At 41.9% G+C, this 22,185-nt stretch overlaps 1 protein-coding gene across 1 annotated transcript in view; it reads left to right on the top strand.

The window, feature by feature from the left end:
* The first annotated feature begins 218 nt into the window (after positions 1-218).
* hcn3 (hyperpolarization activated cyclic nucleotide-gated potassium channel 3) overlaps positions 219-22,185 on the top strand; it is a 29,356-nt gene continuing 7,389 nt past the window's right edge. The window contains exons 1-4 of the mRNA XM_049476290.1: positions 219-2,039; positions 18,881-19,313; positions 21,188-21,349; positions 21,443-21,661. Coding sequence (XP_049332247.1) covers positions 1,567-2,039; positions 18,881-19,313; positions 21,188-21,349; positions 21,443-21,661 — 1,287 coding nt within the window. The 5' untranslated portion in view covers positions 219-1,566. The remainder of the gene's footprint in view (positions 2,040-18,880; positions 19,314-21,187; positions 21,350-21,442; positions 21,662-22,185) is intronic.

Raw genomic sequence — 22,185 nt, 5'->3', positions numbered from 1 at the left:
GTGGCTGCCACTGACCGACTGGCGACTGCCACTGACCGACTGGCGACTGTTCCTCAGTCTTCTGTCCTTTACTGTGAGTGTCTGACTCATGTTGGGACACGGCAACAGGACACCCGGCCCCTCCGCCACTTCCATTTCTCATCTGGAAACGAGACACCTGCGCGTTCACGACACCCCCAAGGTGGAGGAGAGGAGCGCGCGAAGGGATTTGTGGACGGGCCGGTCCGCTAAGGCACACACTCAGGTGTTAGCAGCGCGCGACAGCAAACCGATTACACTGCAACCTCTGGATTTCATCTTTCCGTTTGCGCAAGACACGTGCGCGCGCACGCTCACTCACGCGCACACAAACGCGCGCGGGCGCTGGAGGGACTGTGCGTGTGTCCCAGTGCGAGACGAGATTCACCGAGAGCGCGCTACAGCTGCAGTTATCGAACAACATCGACTGAAAACGAAGGAAAGTCGAGCAGAGCGGGCAGAAAGTACTTTTGCGCTTTTGTTTGGAGTTCGCAAACTTCGCCGTTCACTTTCCGCTACGGTCTTTAAACGAAACGGTCAGTTTCCTATTTACCACAGTTAACTACGCTTCACTTCATCTCTGAGATTTCTCCACCTCGGATACAGTTCTACCTTTTTGACCTTCTCGCAGTGGATGGACACTCATGCAGGGTGTATGTACGGTCAGTCAGGACTTCACACATTCTTGTAAATCGGTTTATGGGGTCTGAGATTTCAGTGTAATTACACCGCTGTTCAAAACATTTGGAAACACCTTTAAAATTTGTTTTTTTTTTTTTGTCTTGTTTTTGTCAGAACAAACAACTATAGGACTGTATACCTAACATTTTTGTTCTTAAGTTCTGGAAATAACACTAATTACAAAAAAAAATGTTTCTTAAATCTTTATTGGGACTTTAAATACCTAATTTGTGTTGAATTCAGCGATTTTATCCATTATCATCCAAGATCATCATCAGCTCCGTATAATACTGTATTATATAATTAGTTAAAATAAATCTAATTAGAATTAAAATTATGCTAGAAATGTGAAGTCGCTGGAAACATAAATATTTTAAACACCTGTCATACAGTTAATTTTTTTGTCCTGTTTTTGTCAGTACAAACAACTTTAGTACTGTAACCTTTAGATTTTTGTCCTTAAGTTTTACAAGTAACATTATTTACAAAATATTTATATACATATCTTTCTTGAGACTTTGAGACTTCTATAAATCTATTTTTTGTGGTTTTTTTTACAGGTAGTGTTTTGTAGTTTTTTTATCTATTATTTATGTCATCTTCAGCTCAATTTATCACTGAGTAATTGAAATTAAATTTATTGGAATTAAAATGATGCTAGAAATGTGAGGTTGTTGGAAGTGGAAAGTTTTTTAAAAATGTTTTCTTGCTGACTCAGCTAAAAACTTACTGTTGCTGTTTAAACTCAACTAAGAGCAATCATTCAAACTTTTGTAAACCTGCTTGCTATAATTGGTGACTCCAAACTTTTGAACAGTAGGCTATATTTATTTATTATTCATATATTAAAACTGAAGCTGGTACATAATGGATGGTACAGGAGCAAGTGAAGAAGCAGGCAGCGAGGAGCGTCCAGCTCCTAATGGGGACTCCAGGCCCCGGGGCAGGTTCTCTCTAACCAGTTGGCGTTCCACCTCTCAGTCCTCCATGCACGCAGAGCGAGGGGCTATGGACCGGAGGATCCTGAACCTCGTGAACAGTTACGATGACCATTCTGGCTCCACCATCGACCTCAACTCCAAAGCCACAGAAGCATCCAGCTCTGGCAAGGCCACACATGAGTGTATTGGACCTGGTGGGATCACGATATCCACAGGAACGGAGGACTGCGAATCTATTGATCAGTCCACGTACCTCCACAGGCAACTGAGCTCCATGCTGCAGCCAGGGGTCAACAAGTTCTCCCTGCGCATGTTTGGGAGCGCCAAAGGGGTCGCAGCTGAACAAGAAAGAGTCCGGTCCTTTGGGGTGTGGATCATACATCCATACAGTGACTTCAGGTAAGGACCGCTTACACCTATACCTTATGACTAATGGAGAGCTACAATAACAATAAAAAGTTTAATTTTTCAGAAGTACTGCATGATAAAAAAAATAGACACTGGCAAAGTAAGTTAAAGTTACAGTGTAGATAAGTAAAGCCTTTTTAGTTAGAATTGTATTGGCAAGAACTTAGCGATACAATACAGAGGTTTATGATTCACTACTTTAAGCTAAATTATATATTGCAATTGTGAAAACTGATGATATTTGTAAAACAAGAGTAAAAGAATTTTTTTTTATTAAATCAGAAAAGTAGGATCTGCAGACAAAGTACAATATTGCTATTTAGCAATCAGCATTTAAACACAATAGAAACTGAACATGAAAACATAAAATTAAAAATCAATAGTGTGTTTTTGACAATCAATACAGTCGATGACAATGGATAAAAAATTCAGTACTTTGATATATCAATATATTCTTACACCCCTACACTTGGTATGTAATATAGATGACGTAAAAGAGTAGTAATTTCGCTAACAACACACTGCATCTACCTATCGGGAACTATTTGTTTTTTGAAATCAAAGGCCAGACACTTTGTAGAGCTATCCTAAAAGTCTAGTGTATTTTCAACCATTCTGTCTAACTAATTTAGTAGATTGGAACCACAACACTATGAAATAAGTTGAAAAAAGGCAGACCAAGTTGGACAACTTGATCCACTTTAACTTGAACAAATCAGACCAGTTCATTATGAATAGCTGAAAAAACAATTACGAGCAAATGTACATCGTTTTAAAGAGAGGGGATTGCATTCATTCTTTGCACTGGGGCTCAAAAGAGCTGCATTACATAATCAAACATTAATAGTGGTGGGCTCTAGGACTTGGCGTTCTGTTTTTAATGTAAGCTTTGGACAAATCAGTAGCCCATCATTGTATAAAATCCAGATTAATCCCACACATATATGTATTCTTGGTATGATTTGTTTTATCCCATACATGCTCTTATGTCAATAAAGACGCTTAATAAAATGCATAGGCCTGCATAAAAATAGACCTTGGTAAATCTATGGGACATTTAATATGGTTGGAATTAAACAAACCAGGACTGTATTAGTGCTGGACAATATGGCAAAAATATGATATTACGAAATTAAAAAACATCATAATGTTCAGTATTTATTATGGTGCATATGATCACAGTAAAAATGCAACAGTACAAATTGTGTAAATTTATAATAAAATGTTATTAAACATTAAATGTCATATTGCCATCCTCCAATCTGTATTTACCAGAAAGTTAAACCAGTACCAATTGTCCTTTTTATTTAGTGCAACGTAGAAACAGGGCCAGACTGAAAAACGATGATGTGTGTAAATATAGTTGGTTACTGGTTAGCATGTTTGCCTCTGAATGCTGGTGTCTTGGGTTCAAGTCCTTATCTGGACGGAGTTTTCATGTTCGTCTCGTTGTCTGTGTGGGTTTCCTCCAGGGACTCTGGTTTCTTTCCACATTCCGAAAATATGGAGATCAGTTAAATTAGATACTTTAAATTGCCCAGAAATATTGGATACTCTAAATTGCCAAGAAAATTCGGATGCTCTAGTCCTGGAAAGTGTGTGGATTGGCACTCTGTCCTGGGTCAGCTCCTCAGCGCCCAATGCAGTCCTCCAGGTGGACTCTTGTTTCCGGTTGAGAGTATGCTGTGTGCGATTGGCTGCTGCTTTGGCTGCTGTGTGTGTGTGTCCAGTGTAAATAGTTGATTGTAAACCATCCTTGGGTTTCTAGAAAGCTGCTACATAAGCGTAACTTCATTCAGTCATTCATATAGTTGGTAGGGATGGATGTTGCTTATCAAGATCTATCAAAAAATCCTTTCTGGAATATGGGATATAAAAAACAAAGATTTAGGTAGAGAATTTGTTACATTCTTTAAGAAATGTGACTTTCAGAGACAATGTTTTCGATGGTGTTTCAATCTGAAGTAAAAGCAGGACAGACCAAAATAAAAACTTAATGAAGTATCATTATTCAAACTGCATTAGTGCCATGGGGGTTGTCTCAAGTGCTACAAATTAAACCCTCAAAACACATTCACTGCCGGACCTCTCAATCTTCACTGAAACCAACACACTCACGCAGGGCATTGAGTTACTATTCTCTCAGTTCTCTCCGCTCATAGTGTTACCATGAGTCAGCGAGGTGTATCACTGCAAACTAGATGGTCAGGAAAGACCCGCGAAGTGCAGCAGGTGTCAGGTTGAGATCTTGTACCTAGTATTAGTGTGCAGGAAGTGGAGGTCGAGATAAATGGATAAGGGGATTAGGTTTGAAGGGAGAGAGAGAGAGAGGGCATTAGGACAAAGCCTCTACTGCAGAGGACAAGAATGCTTAGATTCAGCCTTGCCTCATGCAAATTTTTAAAAGGTTGAGCTGATTGTATGGACCAGATATTTGAATGGTAAATCAGACGGTCTACCATGTGGATGCTCAGTTTATTTGCAGTAAATCAGGGCTGGAGAACCAGGGTTGTTATTGCTGTTTTATTAAGGTTCAAAGATGCTACTTGCGACAAAAACATTTGTGATTTGGAGGTATAGTTTAGCAGTGAATCACAGGAATGTGATTTATCTCTCTTTCCATATCGTTGTTTCTTACACTGTGACCAAATTTCTAGATGAATAGACCAATAGAAATAAATCCTATTACATTTACTTCCATTGAAAATTAAGAAACTTTTATCTTTCTACTGTAATGTTGCTGTTTTGGACATGTGTGTTTTTCATTGGGCGGCAACAATATGCTCTGACCTGCCAAGACAAGTTATTATAAGATGTATGCTTTTGAGATGCTAGGCTAGTGCTAATGCTAATACAGGCACACCCACAATGCTGACACTGAAAGCATCGGGGTGCAGAGAACTCCTATCCCACATTTTCTTTACCATATTTAACAGCTCACTACATTATATTTCACATCTAGCAAACTTGTGTGTTTTCTACAACAAAGTGTTTACCACTTAAACTAGTTTAAGGCTGTTGAAAATGTGAAAATGTTTTCCCTCAATCACTGTCCCACTTATTTGATATGATTTCTGTTTTTCCATGTTTAAAATGTATTTAACAAAGCTATATTCTAGTGCATATGTGTGTTTAAAGCATTGTCTTTTGAAAGGTCACATTGAGCTCTTGTTGTGGCTTTAAGGAGGCTTTCCGCCTATTCCAAAACCATGTGTTAAGTTAAAGGTTTCTATGTGAAAAGGGCATGTTTTAAGGATTTAATCAACCCTGAAGATGAAAAAGGTCATTTTTTTTATAAAAAGGAAACAGAAAATGTCCATCATGAGTAGCATTTGCTTTACATAAGATTAATATTATGTGAGTATAATTTCCGAAAAAATCATTCTGTAGCCTTAAGTGAATGTAGTATGCTTATATACATTATACACACTTCTGTACACACTCCAGCATCCAGATGCTTCACTGACAGCGGCTTCCACACAGGAATATTTAAGAAAAATTCAACATGGAGACTTAGAGATGTATCAGTATTCTTGCTAGTAGTTGACATTTTAAGTACGTTGTTAATTGTTTTAAATGAAACTTTTTATACATATTGAAATAAATGTTTATGTTTTAAACAAATTTTCTCATTACAAGCCAGAAGATTCTTTATCGGTCGACCTTAACTTGCCCTGAAGCAGCTCAGATGTGATGAGTAATTAAAGATTTAGTTAGTTAGATATCGAAGTACGATTGTGGCACACTTAGCCTTGAGGTCAAACCAAAGTTGCTACACTAGGAATTATAGCTTATATACATAGTTTTCTGTTTGCTTTGCATTCTACTCATGAACCTTGCATGGTTTCATCTCGATTTGTTTAAGAATTTTTAATAAATAATATTCTTCTTTGTTCATTCTACATTTCTCTCAGTGTCCTAGTAATTGTTTGAGACTTATGATGATGCATATTTGAATTACTTCATACATTTCTATGCAAGAATAATTGGTTTTAATAATATTTATAACATTGATGTTCTGATAAAATTAATATATTTAAGTCCCACTGTGGGGAAACTCACTGTTTATCCTTATAAACACTGGTGATTATATTGATATAATAATCAATATACTGCTTATAGATATGAGTGTATCTGATCATTTTCAATGGTTTTGCTGACATCACATATCAATATGTAAACTGTGTACATTTGGTGGTACAACATGAGTGTACCTGCAGAGGCTTAAAAAGTGCTACAGCTTAACTGTGAAACATGTCCTATCCCCCATGCATGTGTGCTATTCAGCTATTGATTATGACAACAAACTGTATCATCTCAGGCTCACTGTTGCAGAAGCTGTGAAATCATAGGTTAGTACTTTTATGTTTTATAGTATAGTAGACATCTATGCAGATTGGTGTAGCTTTGTCCATGAAACCAATTTAAGAGACTGAGATTATTAAGAGTCTTTTGGTTTGTGACATGGAGACATTGTGACATTTGTGGCATTATCATCCTGGACATAGCCTTTAGAAGATGGGTATTTGTGGGTAATTGTGGTCTTGAAGAGATCACATGAAGAAAGCAAACGTTCAGCAGCAATACTCAGATAGTTTGTGACATTCAAGTGATGAGTGATTTAAGTAAAAGCATTCCCAATGCCATTACACCATTACAAGTTGTCAACAGTTTTGGTGAATCTGTGCCGTCCCACTACAATTGTCCCACTACAAAAGAGTGTTTTTCGAGTTACCTCACAAGTCTGGACATTCTATATTGGCCCAATAAAAAAACTATTTTTATTTATTTATTGCCATCTGCAGAACTGACACTCACTGGATGTTTTATCTTTATTACAACTAAGTACTAAACTCCAGAGACAGTTGTGCCGAAATTCTCAGGAGTATGGCAGTTCCACACATACCCAAACCATATCATCTGGCATAACCACCCTTCACCCGCTCAAATTCACATCTTAATTTTCATTCATTCTGACAGTTGATTTGAACGTTGAACACTATTGGCGAATTAGATAACTTGCACGAATGAGTAGGTGTAAAGATCTTCCTACTTAATCAAATTGTTTTATTGTCCATCAACAGTAATACAGGGATACAGATAAGTTGCTTAGACTAGTTGAAACATAATAAAACAAACAGGAATAAAGAAAATATCCACTTTCACACATAACCTAAACCCTACATATGTTATTGCACTGATGAAGATGGAATAATATAGCAACTATGAATATACAGAAGTACTATATATATTGCTATTTATATAGATATGTGTAAACCCAAAAATAGTTCCTAAAAGTTATGGTGGACTGAGGACTGCTACCGGCTGTTCAGCAGCCTGATAGCCTGAGGGACTAAGCTGTCTCTAAACCAGCTGGTTCTGGTCTTTATGCTTCATACCACTGTTAATTACTTAGTGAGTGTAGTACTCAAAAATGCTTAAGCATAGGGTTAAAGGGGGAATCTTATGGTAATACTCCTGCATGATACTAGCACTACTCCTACTCTCAAACAGTTCCATAATTCCATCATTGGAATAAGCATGGAACTGATAGCTGAGAAAGCAGTGCTAAATCAGTTATACTGACCTGCAAAACTTGCAAAAACACATGTATAGATTTGAATCTACACAATCGATGTGTTTTTCAAAAAAATCAGTAATACCACTCTATTACTTAATCTAAGTTCCCATGAAAATGTTTTGTCGTGTGTAGATAAAAGAGGAAGCAATAAATGTACATAACACCATCACGTTACAACTGCAATTAAAGCCTTGTGACTTCTTAGTCAGAGTTAAGCTATAATCTCTGAACAGATGATGGCTCAGTGGTATTAATGGCTATACTCTACATAAACGTCCCTGCCCTCATATAATCCTTCATACAGTAAAAAAACAACAGAATTCACAGAAGTTCATGAATTGTATAACTAATGTGGTGTTGTATTAAGCATCATTAATTACTTGGCAGGATGTCACATAACATTTTTTAAAGCAGTTGCTTCAGAGTGAAGAATCTTGAAAATACTATAGACAGTGAACACTATTTCAGAAAGAAAAAACTGGTAATAATTTGGCATATCTAGAGTTCTAGCGTACAGAATATGCTAATGTATTGAAGGTCAGCATGAGCGTTTAAAATTAGTGGATACTTGGACACATTATAAGCAATCTTAGGTGGATATTTATAACTTATCCCCAGTGATGTACTATTGATGAACTGTTGGCAGTAGGTCAAGGGTTGTTTGAACCTGCTGTTCCAGGGGGCCACAGAAAAAAATATTAGAGGTTGTATCTCTTATATATATGATTTTCAGTTATGTCCATTTATTATGATCCAATTTGTCAATTTCTTAAAAATGGTGCCTGATAAAAAAGAATACATAGAAAACAAAGACACATTGCAAAACCTGCAGTTTATGGTTTTTAGCCCAGGTAAGGTGGGGTGCTGGGGGAGCGCAGTGGCACTTACCATCCACAAAGAGGGTCTCCAGCTACAAATGTTTGAGAAATACCAATGTTTGTAAACAGATTGAAAATGCTTGTATTCCTGGACATTTAAGCTTCCCAGGCACAGATTAAGCCTAGTCTTGGACTACCCAGCACTTGGGTAAATGAAGATTTACCATTAAATGTAAAATATAATCTACGATTAGGCTTTGTGTCCAGAAATTACCAGCCAATATCAAGGATAATTTAGGAAAATCCAGGTCAGATGGCAATGCTGTCTACATCTTCAGTAATACAGTGATTAGAATATCAACACTGGTCTAATTTTTGGGACTTTAACATGCTCTGTTTTGTTGCTCAAGGTGGCAAAACTAATAGTAATTTCTTAAGGAAAAAAAGTCTGTTTACTGAGACAGTAGGTCCGCTAAATTCCAAAGGTCTGTCACAGAAGGTCTTAAGAGGGGAATTTAAGGTCATTATTAAATAAAAAACAACAGAGTAAATAGGATGCTTAGTGATAAATATTTTGTGTGTTTCTTGTTCAGTAATCCATTCACCACATAGAGCAGACTCAATGTAATGAGCCGCGTACGTAATTCTTCGTTTTTAAGATTAAAGCATAAAGAAAGCTTTTTTTAGCCCAACTGAAATGTAAATCCTGCATTTGTTACGTGATGCAAAATACTGGACAACGATCGGTCTAAATAATCTAAAGGGATGAATGTGCTGCCCTGAAGGCTTTGCAGTGTAACTTTGGCTTAGTGATTAAAGCTGGAGATAAAGGTGGATCTATGGTAGCAATGAGTTCAGGACTGTAAGGCACAGACCTAAACAACCATCTGTCCAATGAGGCTTTCTCAGGCTATCATTTACGTTGTAATCCGGCTGAAAAAATGAGCCTGAAACCGATGCTTAAATCTGTTCCACGTAATGGATGGATTACTAGGGAAGAAAAAGAATTACTTTCAATAGCACATCCTTATCCGTACAATTTCTTTTCAGATGTCCTTGGGATTTTCATATGTTCAATAGATTCTATATGCAACTAATACCTTTGCATATAGAAAATATGACATTGTCACATCAAGTCGATAGGGAGAGCAATAATATGTGAACCTTTGCTTTCAATATCTGGTGTGAGGTACAACCGTGCTGTGCAGCAATACCTGCAGTTAAACATTTTAATTTTTTCATTACCACTCTGTGCTTAGGGTCATTGTCTTGTTGCATGACCCATGTCTTCCTGAAATTCAGCTCAAGGACAGATCTCCTGATATTTTTGTACAGAATTTGCATAATTCAGAATTTAGTTCCATCAGTTGACGGCAGTCCCTCGTGACCCATGCAGCAAACAGGCCCAAACCATGACAAAACCACCACTGTGTTTTCAGCTGGGATACATTTTTATACATAAATACATTGACAAACTTTCATGATCCTCTGTACTTTTTTATCTATAGAGTTGTTTAATGATCATTTAATAACAACTTATAAACAGCCAACTTTCAGAATTTGTGTGGGGCAAATACATAATTGTATCTTTAAGAGCATTAAGCTGTAGCATCTGGTTAGGTCTCACTGTATCATATAGAAGTTGTATTTTGCTTAATTTTCCCTTATTGTGAGTTTGTTATGTTTTACATTGCAATATAATACACAAATAACACTGCCCCAATAATAACACTGTACTGACATCTGTGACGTATTCACAAAACTTAGTGATGAAAAACATCAGTTCTATAAAACAAAAATATTTTTCTGTGAGAATTTTATTACTGTCTAATTACTGTCAGAATGCAGAAATAAAAAAATAAAACAATGATGTTTACTTGAATAACCTTTAAATAACCTAAATGCGTTTGCATCAATCTCTCCTACTGTATGAGAACTGTAATTAGTGAGTAAAATGAATTAGGTGAATGGAAGATGACAGCATTATAAATATTTCATCTTGTAGTGTGATACAGTAGGCAGTAATATGATCAAGGGTATTTCAACCAGCACGTACGCCTACACTCTTAAAAATTGGTTCTTTAGACTAAGCAATGCTTCTATATAGAATATTAAATAAATAAATGATTCTCTGCCTGGAGATTTATGTTTTTATGTACTTTATGTTTTTTTATTGTTTTTTTTAAACATTGTGTATACTTATAAGTCAACTGTTTGGTTAGTGGACAAAATGCCTGCCTTGATGTACATTTAATTGTAACACATTGAATAGTGCTTCAAGCTCTTTCTCATTATCTGTGAATTGTCCAGAAGGCCTTCTTCAAGTAAATGCAGTAACAGATGGTCCTTACCATTCATTAGTTTCAGTGAATGTCTACAGGGGAAACAGACGAATGTAAATATAAAATAAAAATATAACGTAACAGCAAATTCATACTACAAAAGAGATTGTCAAAACTGACTGAAATAGCATGGATACTGAAACCCTGATTTGGTCAGAAAATCAGTAGCCAGTTGTACCAGCTGAATCTAAGTTTAACACTAAGGATGTTGGGCAGATGGATAAAATGGAAATATGTTAATTCTTAAAAGGTCTTTGGGTCTGTGAGACCCGTTTTCAGTGTTGATATTTATATAAATGTTTAAATTAGAGCACCCAACACTATCTGAACCTGCATTCCTACACAAGTCTTAGGGACCTGACTATAAAAAACTTTGTCAGCGTTGTACCTGACATTCACTTTAAGAACCAGGTGTGCTTTGACTTTGGCAGATGGTATCTTAACAGCGCAGTGCTTAAATGTTTATGCTGTGAAGGTGCATAAGCAGAAACAGCAATGTGATTTTATTTTGCATTCTGTTAATTGTTGATGTAAAAGTTAGGTCTGTACACTGCTGCATGTCCTTCTGTGTGTGTAATGTTGAACACACACAACACACCTGCCTTGCGAAGATAGTAATGAATGTCTGACGGTTGACTATAGTCAGGGTTTCAATCAATCAGTGGGGCACCTGTGGTTTCTGTTGCCAAAATTGCAACGCACCAGAAATTTACCTGAACACACATCACTTCTAGACCACCACGCCCATCAGCATAGATATATTAAACAGCTCTGTCGCTATTTGAGCGTCGCAGGTGCAAGGTGTGAAAATAGACTTTGGTGGGGTGTAAGACAGCAATGAGCATTGTGACACACCTTGCACAGGGTTTAAATAGGGCCTTAAGGAAAATGGAACTTTGCTAGACAAACACAAATATATATATATATATATATATATATATATATTTTTTTTTTTCAAATTAAGATTTATTGACCTTGGCTCATAAATCAAAAAATATTTCAATGTGTTGTTCATATTACTTGCAATTCAGATGAAGTAAACATCTGCTGAGTATTTTGTAACAAAATAAAAAAAAAGATTTGATTATTTTGAATAAAAATCCACAAAATGCATGTAACAAAAAAGGAAGACCCTATAAGAGCTAAAGAGAAACACTGGAAATATTAGACGGTGGAACTAGTTTACTACTAGCCTACTAAAATATGCATGTGTTTCAGTGACAGATTATTTCAGAGCCGAGTCTCCTTCATATATTCAGAAATTAACAGCGCACCATTTTTTTTACTATCTGAAAATTTGACACCCCTTTGTTTATGTTGGTCAAATCATGCAAGTGGTTCTTGTAACAACCAGAGAAAATGCCTTCACTCAGTGTCTCACATTACCTGGCCTAATTACAGCTCACAGTGTTGTGTTGGTAGAATGCTTAAACCCCATACTTACAGATTACGGAACTAGCATTAATCTTTTACACCAGAACTTCAATTAGTAGCAGAAAAGCTCTAAATCAGTTGATAATTATCAATATCAACACTGCAGTGTTGTGAGAATAGAACCTGTGGTACAATAAATGAAAGCTGCTGGTAGTTTCTCACACAGGTCAGATGACTGTAACACAGTAATAAGTGTAATTGTATTGTGAGCTCACCCAGTGGTCAGGTTCATTGCCAGGTTCAGGGGTCAGTAAGAGGCTGGTGTTGATTGACACCACTTTGGAAAAAACTACAACAGGAGGAAACCTCAAACCAATGACAGATAAACAGTGGACATTCAATGGCACTTGTATTGAAATTTTACAATTGTAAAGAGTGAATTTTATTATTATGTATTGAGGCCTGTCACGATAATGACATTTTTGTCATTATCAAAAAAAGCATGCAGTCAACATGCAAATTTAACAGACTCTGGAATTGTGATGCACTGTTCATTTGTGCACTGACTCCTGCACAAATTTGACCTTCATAAAAAATAATCAGAAGAAAACCTTCTTGCATCCTCAACACAACTGTAATGGGTGGGGAGCGGTAGCTCTCCAGCCCAGAAGGTTGTAGAATCCAAGTGCAGAGCAGTAGATCTCAAAGCAGGTAAACCCAAGAAAAAAAAGGGGAAATAATAATAATAATAATAATAATAATAATAATAATAATAAATAATCATTAATACATAAATTAATAGGATATATAATATTATATAATAATAATATATGTATATATGTATGTAAGTTCTTATTAATCCCCGCTCCACACGGGGATCGAACCCAGGCTGTCGCGGTCGCAGCCCAGTGCTCTAACCGCTACACCAGCGAGCGGATTGGGATGCAGCCGCTTTAATCGCCCTTTAAAGAGCCTCCGCCGAAAGGGGTGGAGCAACGAAAACGGGCGGAGAGTCAAAACGGGTGGAAAACAAACCTCGCGCCGAGCGTGAGTGAAAGAGAGGGGGAGAAAACGTAAACTAGGATCGCTGAGGAAGTGCAGCTACCTCTTATAAAACGAGGCGAAGGAGTAACTGAACAAAAGAGCTTCCAAAGAAAACAAAACTGAACTGAGGTGCTTGTGGATTAAATGCTGCTCCACCAGAGAGGAGAGGAACAGCGAGGGGAGAGAAAAGGTCGCGGGCTGCCACACACACACACACAAACAAACACAGACTCAGAGAACAAGAGGAGAGCGGTGGAGCACACAGCTCTACACAGCCACACCAAACTCGAGACGGAAATAAAGGATAGAAGCAGAAGGGAAATGAGAGCCGGAGCTCAGAGAAAAATCGGACATCCCTAGAGACGAGTGCCAGAGTGTGTTGTGGGCATACTCCGCCCACTTCAGCTGGTCGGACCAGGTGGAAGGGGTGGAGGAGGCCAGACAGCGGAGGGTCCGTTCCAAGTCCTAGTTGACCCTCTCAGTCTGGCCATTGGATTGGGGGTGAAACCCAGAGGAGAGGCTGGCCTCTGCCCCCAACAGATGGCAGAAGGCACCCCAGAACCGGCTTGTAAAGTGCGCCCCACGGTCTGACACAATGTCCGCAGGTGGTCCATGGATGCGGACCACCTGGTCCAGCAGCACCTCGGCCGTTCCCTGTGCGGATGGCAGTTTTGGTAGCGCAACAAAGCGTGCCGCCTTGGAAAACCTGTCCACAATAACTAGTATCACGGTGTTGCTTCGGGATGGGGGCAACCCCGTGATAAAGTCAAGGGACAGGCGAGACCAGGGACGCGAGGGAATGGCCAGGGGGCGCAACAGACCCGTGGGTCTGGTTCTGGGGTCCTTACAGCGAGCGCAAACTTCACAGGCGACCACGTGAGAGCGCACGTCCCTCTCCATCTGTGGCCACCAAAAACGACGACGTAGAAATTCCAACGTGCGCGTGGCTCCTGGATGTGCAGTCTGGGGAGAGGCGTGTCCCCAGTTGAGTACCTTCTTCCTAAGAGATGAGGGTACAAAGTCTCGGCCCGGGGGACCATTCCCCAGATCAGGATCGGTCTCCTGGGCCCGTCGTATGGCGTCTAACAGGCTCCAACGGAGGGGTGCCAGGATCCTGGCCGGAGGAACCACGGTGGAAGGTTCCACTGGAAGAGAGAGGGGTTCCCACTGGCGAGAGAGGGCGTCCGGCTTGACGTTCTTGGACCGGGACGGTACGACAAGACAAAGTCAAACCGGGTAAAGAACAGCCCCCATCTGGCCTGGCGTGGGTTTAGACGCATGGTCTGTCCAGACCAGAAAGGGGTGTTCCGCCCCCTCTAGCCAATGCCTCCACTCTTCCAGGGCGAGCTTCACAGCCAGGAGCTCCCGGTCTCCCACGTCGTACCTCTGCTCGGCAGGTGTAAGACGGTGGGAGTAGTAGGCGCAAGGGTGCAGCCGGTTTCCAGGACCTGATCGCTGGGACAAGACTGCCCCTACGCCTACTTCAGAAGCATCCACCTCAACGACAAACGGAAGTCCCGGATCAGGCAGCTGGAGAACTGGGGCCCTGGTCAACAGACGCTTGATGGCGTCAAATGCTTCCTGGGCCTCTGTGGACCAGCTGAATCGCCCTAACGTCTTCCTCGTTAGGGCAGTTAGCGGGGCAGCCACAGAGCTAAAATTCTTCACAAAACGGCGGAAGAAATTTGCAAAGCCCAGGAAGCGCTGGACCAGGCGCACTGAGGTGGGCTGAGGCCAGTTCTCCACTGCCTTGATCTTGGTGGGGTCCATGCGCAGTGTGTTGTGCGACACAACAAAACCCAAAAAGGAGATGGTCTGTGCATGGAACTGGGACTTCTCAAGTTTGACATAGAGGTGGTTCTCAAGGAGCAGCTGGAGGACGCGTCGGACATGGGTGACGTGTTCGTCTACAGACCTGCGGTAGACAAGTATATCGTCCAGGTAGACGAACACGTACCGGTCCAAGGCCTCCCGAAGGACCTCATTAATAAACCCCTGGAAGACGGCAGGGGCGTTCATCAACCCGAACGGCATAACTAAGTACTCGAAGTGCCCGGACGGGGTGATGAACGCAGTCTTCCACTCGTCACCTGCCCTGACCCTGACCAGGTTGTAGGCACTGCGCAGGTCCAACTTGGTGAAGATGGTAGCCTGCTGCAGTGCCTTAAAAGCAGATGACATAAGGGGCAAGGGGTAACGATTTTTTATGGTGATCTTGTTGAGGCCTCTGTAGTCTATACAGGGCCTCAACCCACCATCTTTCTTACCCACAAAGAAAAAGGAGGTTGATGGCTGAATAAAACCCAGAGCGAGGGCCTCCCGGATGTTGTCCTCCATCGCTCTGCGCTCTGGGCCAGAGAGGTAGAACAGTCTTCCCCTAGGGGGACTAGTCCCAGGGAGGAGGTCTATAGAGATGTCACAGGGGCGGTGGGGGGGCAGTATCTGGGCCTGTCGTTTGCTAAAGACCTCCCTGAGGTCCTGATATTCTTTGGGCACCCGAGAAACATCAGGACCTCTGAGGTCAGGTTCTGCAACCTCAGGGACTCTGGAGGGCTGAAGGCAGGAGGTTTGACAGGCTGGCCCCCACCTCAGGACTGAGCGGGTCAGCCAGTCAACATGGGGGTTGTGTCGCTGGAGCCAAGGGAACCCCAAAATCAGCTGCAAGTCGGGGGCACTTATGATGTTTAGCATGATCTGCTCTGAATGAGCCCCGACTCGCAGCATGAGAGGTCGTGTTTGGTGAGACACTACCCCTGGCTCCAGTGACCGCCCGTCGATGGCTGCTATGGGCAGTGGTTCCCGTAGGGGGACCAGCGGCAAACCAAGCCTTTTTGCAATGGCCGCGTCCAGAAAATTACCAGCTGCCCCAGAGTCCAGAAAGGCGGGAAGACGCACCTCCGATGCCTCCCACCCCAGTGTTGCCTGGAGGAATACTCCCGAGGTTCGAGGGAGCCCTGGCAGGTCTGTTAGGGGCGCCTCTCCTCCTAACGGACGATTCTTTGCTGCCAACTCTGGACAGGCGATACGCTGGTGCCCCACACCCCCACAGTAAAGGCACCGCCCTTCCCGCATGCGGGCATCGCGCTCTTGCCTTGGCAGACGGGTGTGTCCCAACTGCACCGGTCGTCGGACCCCGTGGTCAGGTCGCTTCTCAGCTGCCAGCGACGGTCCAACAGCTGAGGGTTGACCGTGAGGGCCTTGGACAGTTCCCGTAACCCGCACTCTGCGCCTCTGCCTAAGGCGCTGGTCCAGTCTCTGGGTCAGCTCGATCAAGTCATCAAGTGAGGACGGAGGGTCGCGGTGAGCGAGCTCATCCTTAAGGTCCTCACTGAGACCATGATAGAAGGCGCTGACCAGAGCACTGGAGTTCCACCCGCTCTCAGCCGAAAGCGTGCGAAATTCGATGGCATAGTCTGGGACAGACCTCCCCTCCTGACGTAGGTTCAGGAGGCGGGTCCCTGCTTCCTCTCCTCGAGCTGGAAGGTCAAATGACCGCAAAAGAGCAGCTGCAAACAGTGCAGCTGTGGTGCAAGTAGCCGGTTGGTTCTCCCACACAGGGTTAGCCCACGCTAGTGCTCTTCCGGAGAGGAGGGAGACAATTTATGCAACCTTCGCACGCTCCGACCGAAAACGGGATGGCTGCAGCTCGAAAGCAAGTGAGCACTGCAGGAGAAACCCCCTGCAGCCTCCAGGTTCACCACTATAACGCATGGGGGTAGGTAGTGGGGGCTCGACTCTAGCTTCCACAGGTGGTGCAGCAGCTACAAGCTCCTCTACCTGGGGGTGTCCAGGCATATGGGGAGCTGGCTGTATGGGTTGTGGAGAGCCTGGTGTTATCATATTCGTCAGACCCTCCAGCAGAGAAAGAATCTGCTGAAGGGCCTGCTCATGCCTCTCTAAAGTACCCCCCTGGTTCTCCAGGGTCACTTTTGCCTGTTTGAGATCTAACTGCTCTGCTGGATCCATGGTGGGCTGGATCTTTCTGTAATGGGTGGGGAGCGGTAGCTCTCCAGCCCAGAAGGTTGTAGAATCCAAGTGCAGAGCAGTAGATCTCAAAGCAGGTAAACCCAAGAAAAAAAAGGGGAAATAATAATAATAATAATAATAATAATAATAATAATAATAATAAATAATTGTTAATACATAAATTAATAGGATATATAATATTATATAATAATATTATATGTATATATGTATATAAGTTCTTATTAATCCCCGCTCCACACGGGGATCGAACCCAGGCTGTCGCGGTTGCAGCCCAGTGCTCTAACCGCTACACCAGCGAGCGGATTGGGATGCGGCCGCTTTAATCGCCCTTTAAAGAGCCTCCGCCGAAAGGGGTGGAGCAACGAAAACGGGCGGAGCGTGAAAACGGGTGGAAAACAAACCTCGCGCCGAGCGTGAGTGAAAGAGAGGGGGAGAAAACGTAAACTAGGATCGCTGAGGAAGTGCAGCTACCTCTTATAAAACGAGGCGAAGGAGTAACTGAACAAAAGAGCTTCCAAAGAAAACAAAACTGAACTGAGGTGCTTGTGGATTAAATGCTGCTCCACCAGAGAGGAGAGGAACAGCGAGGGGAGAGAAAAGGTGAGCACACCGCGTGCCTCGCGGGCTGCCACACACACACACACACAAACAAACACAGACTCAGAGAACAAGAGGAGAGCGGTGGAGCACACAGCTCTACACAGCCACACCAAACTCGAGACGGAAATTAAGGATAGAAGCAGAAGGGAAATGAGAGCCGGAGCTCAGAGAAAAATCGGGCATAGATTCGCTCTCATGAGCTTCAAAGATCCAGCGCCGAGTGGCTGATTGGCGCTGCTTATAAGGTGTTCAAAGCAGGTGTTGGTGATTAGCCAATCAACCCTCAGCGCTGGCCTGGCGCGCCCTCCGATGCCCCGGAGGATGCCTCGATCGGGCACCAGCCCTTACAACAACATTCTGAATCAGGAGAAGCATATAATCCATTTTTGTGATTTTTTTGGAAGCACATTCTAAGGACTGATAAAGCTAATCTAGAACTTTTTACTCATAACTAGCAAAAGGATGTTTGAAGATTAAAAAGTGCACAATCTCGGGGAGCCGAGTGGTCCAGCAATCTCAAGCACTGCCACTATGAGCGGAAGGTCGCAGGTTCGAATCCCCGCTCATACAGCTTTTTCATCAAGCTGCCGGCGCTCAGAGGAAGCATAATTGGCCTCGCTCCCTCCGGGTGGGTAGATGGTGCTCTCTCTTCACATCACTCCTAGGGTGATGTCCGCAGCACAGGGCGTCTGTGAGCTGATGTATCAGAACCAAGTTGGTGTGCTTTCCTCCAAGTGCGCTGTGATGCTACTCAGCAATGCTGCAGTGGCTGGCTTCACATGTATCAGAGGAGGCATGTGTTAGTCTTCACCTTCCTGCTGTGTTGGGGCATCACTAGTGATAGGGGGACTCCTAATGAGTGGGTTGGGTAATTGGTTGTGTAAATTGGGTAGAAAATGTGAAAAATTTGAAATAAAATAATTTTTAAAAAGTTGTGTAATTCCATAAAAATTACACTTCTCTAATTGTTATGAATGGTGCCTGATCATGCTTGGGCTTCTGTTACAGCCAGTGGCATGTTTAATATCTAATAGACAGTAGAGTGAATTAACCAATCCTGGATTTTCTCTGTTTTTTGAACTGCAGGTTCTACTGGGATTTGGTAATGCTCTTTCTGATGATGGGCAACCTAGTCATCCTCCCATGGGGCATCACCTTTTTTGAGGATCAGAACACGCCGCCATGGATGATCTTCAACATGGCCTCAGACACTCTTTTCCTGGTTGACCTGGTCCTAAATTTCCGCACAGGCATCCTGGAAGAAGACAACAGCCACGTCATCCTGGACCCAAAGGTTATTCGCAGTCGGTATCTGCAGGGCTGGTTTCTTGTAGATTTCATCTCCTCCATCCCAGTGGACTATATTTTCCTGGCTGTGGACCTGGAGGCTCGGGTGGAGTCAGCAGAAGTGTATCGCACAGCCAGGGCATTGAGGATTGTCCGCTTCACCAAGATCCTCAGCCTGCTAAGACTTCTCCGACTGTCCAGACTCATCCGTTACATTCACCAGTGGGAAGAGGTATGAGAACTGGGTGATGAGTTTATAAAAGTAGAGCAGTATATGGAAGAGAGGGAAAAAGGAGATAGAAACTCCCAACCTAGACACAGACGAAGCACCATTTGTTTTGACTAGAGATACATTGAAAGTCAAAAAACATTTTTTGCAGGTTTTCTTTAGTTTGCTACATTTTTACCATATGAAATAATTTTAATTATAGTTTTTAGTTATAGTGTTACTCAAGTCACGTGTGAATGAAATGTACACAGACAGATGTTGTTAGCCATCCTTTTGGTAAACAGATTGATTAACAGTTGAATTTTCACTTTAACAGTGAATTTTCACTTTAGAAATTTCTATATTTCTGCATCAATATGAGATATTCACACAAGTCCTAAAAGTAGATAAAGAGAACCCAGTTAAACAAATGAGACACAAATATTATACATGGTCATTTATTTATTGAGAAAAATGATCCAATATTCCGTATTTGTAAGTATGTGAAGTATTGCTTTAGTATTTCAATGACTGCAACTAAACATTTCTGGAACTGGTAATCAAAACCTCCAAACAGAACAGCTCAACTCTGGGATGTTGGTGGGTCTCCTCATATTCACTGCTCGCTTTAGGTCCTTCACAACATTTCGATTGGATTAGGGTCAGGACTGTGGCTTGGCTATTCCAAAACATTCACTTTATTCTTCTTGAACCATTCTTTAGTAGAACTACTTGTGTGCTTAGGGTCATTGTCCTGCTGCATAACCCACCTTTTCTTGAGATTCAGTTTATGGACAGATAGTAAAATATTTTTGGTTTCTAAATATTCTGTGTATCCCTACTTCTGGCACGCCTAAAAATCTATTGCTGTTGCTCATATTGGTCAAGTGTTCACAACTATGGACCTAGAGACTCTGCCCTTTTATTTCAGCTCTTCAGCTTGTTATCATGAAAGGCTACATGAGGAAAAGTAGGTAAGGTAGGGTAAACCTTGAGAAGTAATAAGGTATTCTGAAAAACTGGAAAACTTGTTGCTCAGTTACAGTCTTGGAGCTGCCCTACACAGCCTAGTTTTGTTTGTTTCTGTTCTAACATGTCTAACCCACCTCAAAATGGGTTCTGATTAGCTAATGATAGGACCAGAAAACTTTGCATATAAAAAAAAAAAAAAAATTATGGCATTGTGGCAGTAGAGGTGGGTATGAATCGAGGGTGATGAGCTCTCCACAGAAAAACAACCAAGTCTGAACTTGCAATATATATTGCTTTAGAGAGCACAGTTATAATACTTAGGGCCCTTTTTAGTAAGCTATAGATGAGACATCAATTTTGCATGGCACAGCTGGCTTTAGGGTGTCTTTGTTATCGTGATGGTGCAAAAAATACAACTTGCGCATTTCGAAACTCGCAAAAAGGCATGTACTAAGTATTTTAATTAGTCATCGGTGTGTTTTAGATGTGATATAAAATAAACCAATCAGTAAGTTACTTTACCATTCTCTTTAAAAGCCAGGTGTGCTCTGATTTTGGCGCGTTTATATCTTACAGCGCTGTGTTTTTGCACATCTTAGCAGAGGAAACTCATCTGCTCGTTGATGCTGCAAAGGTATGCAAGCAGCTCATTTAAGGGAACAGCAATGTTATTTTATTCGTTCCTTTTTCTGTTTATTGTTGAGGTACAAGTCGGGTTTGCGTGCTGCAGCGTGTCCATGTGTGTTTAACAAGTTGGGCTGTGCGCACCAAGCACCTGCGTAGCTGAGATAGGAATGGACTGTGTTGATTGTCTGTTGACTAGGTTCATTTCAGTCAGTGTAGCACCTGCGTGTTTTTTCCAACCGCAAAACAGCAACACTCATTTTAATTAAGAGAACATATTCTGATTCTTCTCTCTCTTTCAGATCTTTCACATGACATATGACCTGGCGAGCGCAGTGGTTCGAATAGTGAATCTGATTGGGATGATGCTCCTGCTCTGTCACTGGGATGGCTGTCTTCAGTTCATGGTGCCCATGCTGCAGGAGTTTCCTTCAAACTGCTGGGTCTCCAAAAACAACATGGTGGTGAGCAGTCATTTTTTCATTTCACCTTCCTTATGCTTTCTGACATTGTGCCCATTTTCTGAACTTAATTTTCGTTCTTTTTACTCTCTTTAGAATGCCACCTGGGAAGTGCAGTACTCCTATGCCCTCTTCATGGCCATGAGCCATATGCTGTGTATTGGATATGGAGCCCAAGCTCCTGAGAGAATGACTGATGTGTGGCTCACCATGCTAAGCATGATTGTTGGTGCAACCTGTTACGCCATGTTCCTGGGCCATGCCACAACCTTGGTCCAGTCATTGGATGCCTCTCATCGTCAGTACCAAGAAAAGGTATTTGCAGAGTAACTTTGCCAGCAATATTTGAACATATGTATCCTCTGGTGATAATTGGTGATGTTTCCTAAAAGTAATTTAAAGACCATAAATCCCAACATTTCATTCATTCTAGTATGTTTTATATACAGGGGTTGGACAATGAAACTGAAACATGGTTTTAGACCACAATAATTTATTGTCCCAGTTCTGGCAGTTCTGGTGAAAACAGGAGAGTTAAGGTGCACATTGAATTCTGCCGTGATTTGTACAGCCGTGGTTTTATGTTTTTTGGATACAATCCGGGTTAGCACCCGAATATCCCTTTCAGACAGCTTCCTCTTGCGTCCACAGTTAATCCTGTTGGATGTGGTTCGTCCTTCTTGGTGGTATGCTGACATTACCCTGGATACCGTGGCTCTTGATGCATCACAAAGACTTGCTGTCTTGGTCACAGATGCACCAGCAAGACGTGCACCAACAATTTGTCCTTTTTGAACTCTGGTATGTCACCCATAATGTTGTGTGCATTGCAATATTTT

This window comes from Astyanax mexicanus, chromosome 3, assembly GCF_023375975.1.
Source record: "Astyanax mexicanus isolate ESR-SI-001 chromosome 3, AstMex3_surface, whole genome shotgun sequence".
In the NCBI taxonomy this organism is placed as follows: domain Eukaryota; kingdom Metazoa; phylum Chordata; class Actinopteri; order Characiformes; family Acestrorhamphidae; genus Astyanax; species Astyanax mexicanus.
The sequence above is the reverse complement of the archived record's forward strand: the minus strand, read 5'-3'. Positions and strand labels throughout refer to the sequence as shown.